At 34.6% G+C, this 13314-nt stretch overlaps 1 protein-coding gene across 6 annotated transcripts in view; it reads right to left on the bottom strand.

Moving 5' to 3' along the window:
* The window catches only part of LOC122631713, a 143849-nt gene that overhangs the window by 13687 nt on the left and 116848 nt on the right, over positions 1-13314 (bottom strand). For 5 of the 6 annotated variants that reach the window (XM_043817730.1, XM_043817729.1, XM_043817727.1 and 2 more), the window contains one exon: positions 402-535. In XM_043817730.1, the coding sequence (XP_043673665.1) occupies positions 402-535 (134 nt within the window). Of the gene's footprint in view, positions 1-401; positions 536-3991; positions 4811-13314 lie in introns of those variants that run through there. The other variant, XM_043817732.1, reaches the window with a different exon arrangement.

Genomic DNA, 13314 nt, shown 5'->3' on the forward strand with positions numbered 1-13314 from the left:
ATTGATCAATTAATCGTATTCGTGGTTACAAATTTGTACTATTCGGATTAAAATATTTACGTGAATTTTTTTCTTGCCTACTAAATTTATACTTTGCTTTGAAAAATTGTTCTACAATTCTCTAACAAGTGCTTTCGACGATATATCTTACATCTTTACAAAGTTAATTTGAATATTGAAAACAAATAAAAAAAAAAAAATGTAAGAAAAGGAATTACAGGTGATGACACAGAACAATAGTTTCACGTTACATTGTAACATACACAGAACACTTTGAAAGAGTAAAAAATTTCAAACTATTTAAAAAAAAAAAAAAAAATTGTTGATAATATCTCGTTTACGTCCTGCATATAAATATTTCGAAATGGTTAAAGAATTATCAAATGGTTCTTTTTTCTCACCTGGCCAATTCCCTTTGAAGATGATGTACCCTTGATCGTGCTCGTTCTGCTTCAGCCGTAGCTTCGCGTAGCCGAGCTTCAGCCTCCAATCGTTGTCGTCGTTCTCGTTCCACATCTCGTTGTGTAGCCTCCCTCTGTGACAGAAAAACATCCCCATTGAAGCTTATCAATGGACGAGAAAGTGACTCGAATATTTCATTCATTCGCGCAGCATGTCGGATTTCAATTTCTAGGGAGCAAGTAAAGTAATTTCTTTTGGATAAGAGTTTCTATGGGTTCTTATCTCCAAGTTTCCAGATAATTAGATCTTTTCTTGATTAAACTTCGATAAAAGTTTCGTCGATCGATACTCCTGAAGCGGAGCGAAGCAGAAAGAAAAAAGATGAGAAGCAGAAGCAGGAGGAGAAAAAGAAGGAGAAGGAGAAAGAGGAGAAGAAGGAGGTGGAAGAGAAAGGAAGAAAAGCTCGTCGATCTCGGAGGCCCCTGAAGTCAGGAGGAGGAGGAATTATTCATGAATTTAAATCGAAGCGTTGCACGCTACATTGATTGCACCCTTTCGAATCGAAACGAACGACCGAATGAAACAAGAAAGGAAAGAAGATAGGAGGGAAGGAAGGCTGCCGAGTGGACAACATTTTTTCCTCCCTTCTTTTCTCTTTTTCTCTCTCGACACTCGATAATTGCGATGACCCGGTCTGCCGAAATTGGTGTCTCACGCGATTTAACCCTATAGAAATCGTACCTATCGATATTATCACGAATCAATTCTGTGTAACTTTATTCATTGTACGCATGCTTGCCGATGTTAATTATAAATACGTTTGTAAATATACTCGGACTATTTTATAGAGAGAAATTTTGAGCTGACACACATATGAAATAACTAGTCGTAGAATGATATATATATATATATATATATATATATATATATATATAGAGAGAGAGAGAGAGAGAGAGAGAGAGTTACAACAGAAATTCAATATCGATTTAGAAAAGATAAAGGTATAATATCAGTAATGGAACAAATAATAATAATAATGTAATAATGGAATCTAATTACACAGATGAAATAAGTAGATAAGGTAAATAGAATCGTGTTAATCCAATATTATAAGATTTACGTATCATTGAAGTTCGGTAAGTGAAATTTATTTTCATAGGGAAAAAGGGATTAAAGAGAGGAATCAAATAATATATAGTGATATAGAACAATCGAATAATAATAAAAAAATGAACAAAATAAAAAAAACAAAGAAACCAATTAATTTGTAGTGATATCATAAATAAAAAAAGAAAAGATATAAAAAAGAAATCAAACATTCGATGTACTCAAGAACCATTAAAGATCGCTTTAAATGTTCTATTTAAATATAAATATTAATAATATATAATAAAATTCAAAATCTCTTTGAGGAACACGATTTTCCGCTATAATTACAATTCAGCTTCGTTATTATCCGTGACGTCGTCACGTTCGATGGGGACAAAAATCTATTGATACGATGATATAATAAAATAAATGTCAAAGTGTCAATTTAAAAAAGAAGAAAGAAAAAAGGAAGTAGACGAAGAAGTTCCCATTTAATATTCAAAAACCAATAAAACATTTTCCCTTTGGAGGTATTAGATAAAAGGGCTGTCTTTTGCACTCAACTGCTTTACACCTAAAAGGAGATAAAGAAAGATGGAAGGGAATGAGAGAAGGAGATATTCGGCAGTGGAAAGAGTCAAGTGAAAGGGCCGTCTTTTCCGGAGAATTTCGAAAGCTAAAGTAAAAGCGTCGGCGAAGGAGCTATCGAGGAATACAATCTGGTAAAAGCCGACTGACCGCGCCGCGTCGAGAGGATTCGAGGGATGTTTCGAACGGATTTATGGGAGTCTTAAATCCCAAAGAACGCCATCTACCACCACTCTTTTCTCTTTTATTCTTTCTTTCTTTCTGTCTTTCTTTCTTTCTTTCTTTCATTCTTTTGCTTCTTTAGAAAAAATCTTAGCTACTTAAACACTGTCCACTACACGTTACATTTATGTTATATTTTTTTTTATGTATAATATTTTTATCGAGCAATCTCAATTTTTTCGATGTATCTAAAATATAATGCATCCTATAACATAATGCAATTTTATAATTACCAGAAACATTTCTAAATAATTTCTTGAGTTATTTTATGTTTTTAGTAATTTTATGATAAGTTGATGTTTCGATGATTGTAATATAGGTGAAACGTTTAAAGAGATTAAAATATTTGATAATCATTATTAATAATAAATATGAAGTTAACAAAGTTTGGTATAACAAAGTGATTTCTTTTTTCTTTTTATGGCAGTACATTTCTATTTTTTTATGAATTTCTTTAATGAATCATAATGTATGGTAAATAACAACCATGTGATTAGTTTGTAGATTGGAATTTTAACAGTGCAGTCATGTGTTAACAGTATAGTTTGTTTTTAACTCTTCTTTAGTGATTAATGAGCTTTCATAGTGTTATTGAATTAATTTTCAAAACGTTGCACGTATGTTTAACAGGCAAATGAATAATATATTAAACTGCCAAGATAATGTACAAGTAAATTTATGAAAGTATTATTGGGTTCAATATTTTCAAAACGTATACGTGTGTGTACCACAGTTATGATGTAAATCGATGTGTTATTTTGAAGTTATTTTTGGGAAACAGAGAACATTAGTTGCAGCATCGTATATGTATATATATATATCTTTAAAAGATAGCACGAGAGAACGTATGAATGCTTCGTTCATCGCCGTCTCATGAATGGGTTTCTCTCGTGAGTACGAACAACTATCAACAAACAAACTCTTACTCGAGAGTGTAAATGACTCGTGAATTTCCTCAATGATTCCTTCCGTGCATCGGTTTGTTTCAAGAGACGTAATAGATGCATCAACACAGACCTTTCAAGATATTTTAATAAGATCGTACAAAAACTAATACCATGAAAAATTATATCTTAATAATATCTTCGAATGAAAAACATCAGTGTTTTAAAAGAACATGGAATCCTCACGTTTTTTCCCATATAGTTTATAACTTCAAGTAACAATTAATCAATAAAATCTATAATTTCTTTATAGAATTAATTATTGGATTGATTCATGAGTAAGAAAATTTGTTACAATAAAACGATCCTTATTTATAAAAGAGCATTACTTTTATATATAATACTCTTTTATAAATAACATTATAAATAACATTATATATAAAAAATTCCATGTTTTGCTGTTGCAATATCATATAAACTGAAGCATTCTAAGTATCACGATCTTTAATTATCTTTACCTACAAGATTCTATTGATTGACATTATTTTCATTACGGCGCTGAAGAAATCTCTGTCAGAGGATTATACGATAGCAAAAAAAAAAAAAAAAAGATTGGAGGAAGAAAAAAGAAAGAAAAAATAGAAACGTATAAAAATTATCGATTGCTTTGTCGAGTCGAAGTAAGTAAAGTGACGACCAACGAAGAAGAAGAAGAGGAAGAAGAAGAACAAGAAGAATAAGAAGAAGACGATGAAAACGACGACAACAACGACGACGACGACGACGATAACAACGACGGCACTCACCCTACTTTGTTTGGTGAGACTAGTGCCCATCAAGGAGCGACGATTTCTCGGCGTCACATCGGCGAGAAGATTTCGCCGAGGGTTTTTGTTCGTCGTCGTTTCGATCGTCGTTTCGGTCGACGTTTCGGTCGACGTTTCGGTCGTCGTTGGTTCGTCGTTGGGCGGACATTCCCGGGCGGAGGGTGCGCCGAGCCCTCCGGCCGTTGGGCAGCGTCGTATTAGCGAGGCCACCCTGCCGAACAAGGGATGATTCTCCGCGAGTCCTCTCGCGAGTCCTCTGGCGAGTCCTCTCGCGAGAGTTCGCAAAAATCCGAACGCACTATGTGTTCTCCCACTATCACTTCGACTAGAAAATTTCTCACTACATTCACTAACACTATCCTCCCTTGTTCTCTCCACGATGAAATCACTGTTTCTCTTAATTTTTCTTTTTTATTATTTTTCTTCGAAATCGACGATCAGTTTAATCGGTTTTTGCATTATTGCTTGGCACGTGACAAATGCATATCTCTGATTCAACAGGGTAATTATCGCACTCCTCCAAGCTAACGAATTATTATCCTTCGAGCGAGTAGAAAATACGATAGAAAAAATATACATATGTGTATGCGCTCTCTCGAGAGGTAGATACGATTACGAGCGGCCAAATCTGAAGAGGCCGCTACTTAAGGCAACGTTCTTTTCTTTTTAATAAAAAACGTTCGTCAAAGAGAAAAAAAGAAACATCCGAGAAAATAATGTTTTGGTAAGAAGGAAGAGCAACTGTGTTTTCTTTCTTTTTCCTTTTTCTCTCTATCTTCCTTTCTTCCTTTTCTTCTTCTTCTTCTTCTTCTTCTTCTTTCTTCCCCCTTTTTTTTTCTTTCAATTTTATTTCTTATAAGGCCGGTCTCTTCTTCGACATCGTCATCGTCATCGTCATCATCGTTATCGTCATCCTCCTCCCCACCTCCTCCTTCCTCCTCCTTCTCTTCTTCCTTCTCCTACTTCTATTTTTTTTGATTTCTCCTCTTTCTTTTCTTCTCTTCTGTCAACTCGCGAGACGACGTTCGTTCTCCTCGGCCGACATGCCGCACGCGACGACGACCCTTGTCATTCGACTCGATCCTCGCCTCGCTTTCGAAAGAAAGTGAGGAAGAGAGAGACAGATAGAGAGACAGACAGACAGACAGAGAAAGAAAAAGAACGAGAACGAGAAAGAGAACGAGAAAGAGAAAGAGTAAGTGTAAGAGAGAAAGAGAAAGAGACAGAAAGATAGCTACGCGTCCGTCACGCGCGATCTTTGCCGACCGACTGAATTTCAGGGCAACCCTCGACACTCTAGTCTGACTCACACTGCGACCCTTCTAAACCGAGCCTGTCGCCGCTCTTCTCTTCGGCCACTCGACTGCGTCTGCGTTTGCGTCTGCGTCGACCACCCCTCTTTCTATCTATCTCATTTTTCTCTTTCTTTCTTTTTCTTTCTTTCTCTGTCTCTCTCTCTGTCTCTCTCTCTCTCCCTCTTTCTCTCCCTCTTTCTCTCCCTCTTTCTCTCTCTTTTCTCTTTCACGTGCTTCTTCGTTCAAACCCCTCTCATCCCTTTGTCACCCCTCCGCAACCACTCTGCCAGCCTGCGTCAGCCGTTACACATTTTTTTCGAACAAAGCGGGGACCCTTTTTCGATTTCTCTCGCATTCTCTTTACTATGACTGAATACTACCTATCTACCTATCTAGAAACTTTCAAATTCGTCGACCGATCAAGAAATTGTTAGGAATTATTTTATTTAACATATTCGCGACCGACGTTTGTACGGGAAGAAACGATAATTTTTGGAAGTTTATAGCTTTCAATACGTCAAGATTTTTTGCTGTTTGTATCTGGGTAAATATAATAAATATTGCATCTCGTTTATATATATATATATATATATATATATATATATATATATGGTTTGTAGATGTTATGCTTTGTATTTAGAACATTTATATCATGGTTGTAACACGGTTGTTTCAAGTATTTATTTTTGTAAAATATTTCGGGTTTATTAACGTTAATATGCGAAAATAAATTTTTATATTTATCGGATCGTTTATCAGATTGATTTTTTTGATTAATACTTATCGGTCGATCGAATTGATAGTATTATCACGGTACATTGAATTTTTTGTTATACCATATTAAATGTTTTAAAGTATTATTATCTCGTACGGATATATTGGAGACATTACAAAGAAAATTAAAAAAAATACTATTAATCTGCAGACGCGCTCGTCGAAATTATTATTATTCCGTTTGGTTCAGTGATACGATCGTTAAGACGGTAACGTTACCAACGATCACAAACCAGCACGCTACTCTCTGCAAAGTGTGATTCACTGTATCGTTTTTTAATGGGGTGGAAACACTCGTTTATGACGTCATAGGTCGCATTCTATTTATTTCTATAGGCATTGCAAATTCGGGGTCGCATGTTTTAACTCTTTGACTACCATTGACTACTGATCCCATAAACATTTCTTCGGACGTAACTTGAAATTATTTTGTTTTCACAAAAAACGAGATAGTATATTATATCAAAAATTTTAATTATTTCATTCTAAATATCTTTCCTCGTGCACATTTTAATGGCATACTTAATGAGATCTACGTAAGAAATCTAACAGTATTATTTATATACGTAATATAAGTAGACATAATATATATACACACACATATATGTACACATATACAAATACACATATATGTATTATGTATAAAAGATTCTACTATCGTTGAAAGCTCAAAGGAATAGCCAGTATTCGCGGTTGACCCTATCTCTCGGTAAATCCGACCGAGGACAACGAGAATGCGAGCGTCTCGCGTAAAATCGGCTTAACAGTAGCGGCATTTTCGAGAAGAGAATTTCGTTCGAGAGCGTGGAAGAATTTTCAAGGGCTGCTTCTCCCTGTCCGTTCGTGCTTCCGCGTTAACCCGAGCCCTAATCGGTTTTAAAAAGCCATAAAGCGGATTATCCACAAAGGATATTACGGCTAGATCGAAGTTATGAATTTATTAGACGATCACAATGTTCACTAGGGGAGGAAAGGAAGAAAAGTAGAGATTATGGAAGTGTGATCGTTTCACCGTCGTTATTGACGAAAAATATATATATATATATATATATATATATAGAGAGAAAGAGAGATGGGGGAGAGAGCAATCGAGATCCACACGATTTTTGGATAATCCTTCTTTTATTTGAATCTATTCGAATGGAAAATCGTTTCGTTCTTTAGAACGATAATCGCCTAAACCTTCTTCTCCACTCTTCCTCTTCCTCCTCCTCTCATTCTCCTACTTTCCAACTGCTTATTTTCGTATGTATGTAGATACTCATACGTATTTATGAAATGGTTACACGGTAGAAGATACGTACGAACTTTTCATTGGAATAGAAATGATTCTAAGATTATAGCTGTTCGATTGTTCCCATTGGAGATAAGTATGCGTCTTATCAAATCGTTTTCAAATGTAGTAATTCAGAAGAGTGGTTATAGGTAGGTTCCTATGGTCTGGAAATTCAAATATTTCGTTGAAATTTCTTTTTGAATAAGTAGAGTATATCGAGTTATACGTGACTAACGCGATATTACTATCGCGTATATTTTAGCAGTTTCCTTTTTTTTTTCTTTTTTCAGTCTTTTTTTTTGCAAACTCGTTTTGATACCATCGATCATCTCGAAAGATCATTTATTTATTAGCAAACGACTTTGGTTCTACCTAAAAAGGGTTCACCCTTCGACGATGGTTATACATTATTACTCCCTATTAAGATAACTTTTAAGATTACGATCCGATATACCGTAATTTGGTAGTTAAAAACGATCAGAGGGAGTATAACTAAGGTTTTAATTACAAAAGGATTTCGATCGTTAACGAGAGTTCTCTTGGTAATCATGAAGCTAATAAAACTTAAAACGATGCGAGCTTTGGCTTTGCTCATGTTGAAGTAGTAAGCGATGTTGGTGGCGACGATAGGCAAACTCGTGTGAGACGGTTCGTTTTGGTGGGAAGGGCGGTTGGGAGGTTTCGGGGTGGAGGGGGAGGAGAGAGGAAGCGGCTGGTGGATTTCGGGGATGGGGCTGAGGTCGTGCAATTTAATTAATTAGCGGCGAGAACGGTTACTCGACGATGGGAAGGGTTGCTCGACCATACCGAACGTATGGAATACCGTATGTTCTTTTATTGATTATTTTCTCTTTCTATTTTTATTTTTAATATCGTATTGAGTATTGAATATTTCAAACCGATTTTTCTAAATGGAAATTAGAAAATATAAAGCTCCTATCACAAACCGTAAAATATTTATTAATACGGACACGTAAGAGTACGTAAATATTTATTAATATTTTCAATAAACGCGAAGTAAAAGGTTCGATTAGCGAATAATATTTTCATATCACGTTATTAATTATTAAATAAATTAAAACGCGTATGTATATAATCGTAAGTATATTCTAATAATTTTCAAATATCATGGAAAACGAATAATCAAATTATTCTCTATTAATTAATAATTCCTGCTAATAACATTGTCAATGTTAATACTTTCTTTCTATCCGTTTGATCAAACGAATTTTTCTTTGTTATTAATTAACATCGAATCGAGATCCCGAATGAAAATTAATTGATATTGATAATATATTATCCTATATGAATGAATCGAAGTAACAATTTTAGAGAAAATATTACCAATGTAGAGGAGTTATTTGACAAAATTAATTAGTCGTTTGCCAATATCAGTTTCATCGTCAATAAAGGATCTTCGATGAATAAGGCCGATGTTGGGAAGCAAACGATTTAATATGCCCGACCAAAGGATCTTACCTTTTCCGTAGGAGTCCTTACTGAACAAGGATAGGAAGAAAGAGAATGAGAGAGTGACAGAGTGAGAGACGAAGGAAGCACCCTTATCCATCTTCTCGCAGTCACAAAGCGGAGATCGGCCCGTTTATTGGAAAGCTTTGCCATCGGGCGAAGTTTCATCGCGAATGAAAGCAGTTCCCTCTTGCTCTCTTTTCTATGTTATCGATACACAGAAGCTAAAGCTGGAATGCCGCATGAACGTTGATGCCACCGAACGCAATTTCGGAGAGTCCGGAATTTGCATGACATTCCCTTTTCGGAAACCAACCCTGGCCGATCGTTTGTGTAACGATTTCGTCCTAACGATTACTTCGTATTGATAACTCGGAGGTTGAATAAATCGGTGCGTTCTCTTTCCTTTTTTTCTCCTTTTTTTTTTGTTTTCAATAGATTTCGTTTTTTAATTAAAAAAAAAAAAAAAAGAGAGAAAAGAAAATTGCAATTTTGATAGGTAGCAACGCAATATAAGACATTTGTTTTATTAAAAGTTAAAAGTAAGGATGTGTGGTAATGATAATGCAACAACAATAATTATAATAATATAATAGTGGAAGGAAAGTGATCGATTTTTTAGGCGGTAGCTCGATCTAAAAGAGATCCTACTTCGAACATTCTTCTCGATAATAAAATCGTAATAGTAATAATGATTTTTGTTTTATAACGAATTATGTTATACGCATAATAATGATCATCGAGTAAAAGATTATCTATAAACGGAGAAAAAAATAAAAAAGAAAAAGAATAGAGAAGAGTTAAAAAAGAATGATCGTTAAATTTGCCTGGCTACGTTGAATATGCTCGATCGATATTTGAGGAAAACAAATAAAGCTGGCTTTCTCTTCCTCCCCTCAATAAGAGTAAGGGAAATTATTGAAAGGACTGTGATGGTGGGTTGGCTTTGTAACGCTGAGCAACGGGTGTGCGTACAGCTATCGGAAACGCGCGTAGATCACGCAGGATTATTCGAACACCCCCGCGCACGATCCCTAAGCTCTACCGGATGCATACTAATTGCTACGAAGCCGTACGTGAGCTCGTGTTAAGGCGTTACGCACGTGCCTTAGAGGCCTATTTTGTAAAGAATTATTTTTTATAGTTAATCGCGAATATTTATAAACCATCGCAGAGAAATAATATAAATGTAAATGTAAATGAAATGTAAATGTAGATGTTAAAAGGATCGAAAAGTTACATATATATATATATATGTATATGTATCTGCTTTATATCTATAAATGTCATATAATTTTGAAAAAAAATAAATCATTTTTGTTAAAAAGGTTATTTAAAATGTAATATAAAGGTACGTACTTTTTAAACGCTGTTACGATATATCGAAACTTTTGTTTCAATTTTTCTACTTGGTTTACTTAATAAATTCTGAAGTTTTTTGTTTGAATATATTAGTGATTACTTTTAGTGTGTGTAAATGTACGCGTACATGGTAATTCGTTTATCGGTGAGCAATCATAGAAGTCGGAACATTTCCGTGGACAAACCACGAGTATTGGGGGGTGCGGAGGCGTGTCTCGACGATGGACCCTTCGCCTTTTGTTTCCTCAGTGGAAAATAATTCGTGGCTCACACGGGACGCTACGGATATAAACGTGTGCGCGCATCTCTGGTACGCCATTAATTAAAGACTCTCAAGCACGACCCTTCGATAAAAAGCCGTAGGGTCGCTAGGGGTTCTCGGTGAATTTAGCATTTCAAATGCTGTAAATAAAAAATTGGAAAAAGAAAGTAAAATAAGAATTTTTGTCGTATATAACGTGGGATTTTATAGTTTTGAATAAAAGTTTATAATAATAGTTTTGTTCGTTAACAAAATGATGGATAAAAATACGTTTTTACGTTATCGGTTATTTTAATAAATAATGATAACGACAATAATGTAATGATTTATCGATCTTTTCCGATCTCAAATTTTACAATGCTCTATTATTTTTATATCTCTAACGAAATTTTTATAAATAGTTCTATTAATAAAATTTGCAATTTTTCTATCGGAATTGTCTATCGAAGTAGATACATTTTTTGTAGTCAGACTGTTTTAAACGTCGTTAGTAAATATGTAAAATATATAAAAAAAAAAAAAAAAAAGAAGAAAAATTAAATTCTTATTTGTCAAACACAGCTTGGTCGTCATGCTACTGGTTCCAAAGCTGTTCGGCAAACAAATGAGGCGATCAATTTTTCGGACAGCCCATGTATATATCTCTTGTCCGACACGTCATTGGTTATATTTTATCCATAATATTATCGCGTCAAATATTTCATATTTATTAACGAACTTTCCTTCGGTAATATTTAATTATCAGTGCACAATTCGCGAAGATTCTTACGAATTAAAAATATTGTACCTACGCCATTGCCCTTTTTATCAAAGCAAAGAACGTGCTTATCTATCCGAAAAAAGAGGTCAACGAAATTATCCTCTTATTATATCGCGAACGAAGCAATTAACGAAGTAACACGATACGGCGACGATGCGGCGGAACGATAAGTTTTCGCTTTCACCAAGGGAAGAGCTTGATTATTTACAGCTCGGTCGTTGATCGAGCGCGTTTATTAAATTTCTCGCTGTTGCATCGTTCCCGTTTAATCTCGTTTCCGTTTGGAGAGCGGAAAATACAAGGGGCGATCGTTAATGCGGCACACGTCCTATATCGTTGTTCTCTTTTTTCATGTAGACCGCAGAAAACGCTTACCACCGACCGATAATAATTCATCGAATATCTCTCATTACGATATGTTGCAACGCATTTGCGAAGTTTTCCAATTGCGATGAATTAATAAAATGCTTTATTGCATTTTTCTATTTTTCTCGACATGCATTTTTCGTATTTTTTTTTTGTCATTTATTATTTATCTCTTTTATCTTGCTTTCTTTTTTCCCATTTTTCATCTTTCGTTCATTAAGAAAATCTATTACATATTTTATTATATTAATTTATATACCATCGTCATCGTAATTATTTGGATTATATTCGGATTATTCGTTACTCGTTCGAGGCTTTTTTTTTGCGGTCAGATATGCGAAAGATCGTTCGCGAAGGTTATTTAGCGTGCTATCGTAGTATTAGCCGTTTTGCAGAGGGAAACGATCCGTTCGTAGAACGAAAGCCCGACGATCGTTTCTCCTCCATAGGCTGAAACGTTCCGTTTCAAAGTGCAAAGTTATGTACTACTCGGGCGCATCGTCGTAAACCGCGATGGCAATGTGGTCCAACCCCTAAATGTACTTCGGTCATTAGTCATTACTTGTCTCTATCTATTTCTCTTTCTCGCTCGCTCTCTCTCTCTCTCTTTCGAATCGATTAGAACGATTTACGTTCTCCCTCTCGGGAGAATTTTGCAAATTCACAAGGGTAATCGAAAAGTCGTCGAAAAAGAAGAGTCTGTTGTTATTATAGTCGTATAATGAAGTTACTTTTTCTTCTTTTCTTTTCTTTTTTTAAAAAATTTTTCTAACATATCGAGTTAATACAAAAGAAAAAAAAAATAATAATAAAAAAAAAATGTCTTTCGTCCCAAGTATATTATCGATCATGTTAAACGTTCTACGATTGGTATACTATGATAAAATACTTTGTTATCTAGAAAACATCATGCAATCGTACGATACGAACCATTAAACGAATATAAACCGAGTCACGCTAATTCTACAAACGAATTCGAGGAAAATGATTTTATCGTATATTTTTCGTTTCTACGTTCTCCTTACGGCAACGAAATATATTCGTGAAGTAACGAGCCCGCAAGAACCGCAAGATTTTTCGTAATCGCTCTAATATTCTTTGTTTGCCACTTTGCAACTTCTTATCCGTCTTCTCGAAGGGTCGAAGAAGAGAAGAAAACCTGAAGCGGATTAAAATTTTATGCCACGACGTTCTTCTTTGAACGACGTTCGCCCTCCCTTAAAGCTCGAACTTTCTAGAGAAATGAATTTAGAAAGGTCGAAGGGAGTGCAAGTTTACGATGTTGGAAAAGTGAGCGTATAATTATCCGTTACTCGAATAATTTCAACCAAAAATGGTTCTTCCACGATGATGTATGCAAAACTTGTTGAATAAAATTAATGCTGCAGAGTTTTAGCAAGATTCTATAATTTTCATTAAATCTTTTTTTTTTGCTTCTTGGCCTAGTGAATAAGAAAAGAGGTACCTTAAATTATTTCTTGTAATAATTTGATGCTTGTTCTTTAAAAAGTTTAGTAGAAAATGTTTTTTATTAAGTAAGTTGAATTAGAAACATTAGACTATACATATATATATATACATAAAGGTTTAAATTATCTTTTATTTATCTATAAGAATTCATAAAATTTCTAAGATATATTAAAAATACTATTGTAAATTCTTATATCGTTCAACCAAAAAAAGAAAAAAAAAAAAGAAAAAAAGAAGACACCATTATCTCTCACTGTATAAAAAAAA

The sequence above is a fragment of the Vespula pensylvanica genome, chromosome 9 (genome assembly GCF_014466175.1).
Source record: "Vespula pensylvanica isolate Volc-1 chromosome 9, ASM1446617v1, whole genome shotgun sequence".
NCBI lineage: Eukaryota > Metazoa > Arthropoda > Insecta > Hymenoptera > Vespidae > Vespula > Vespula pensylvanica.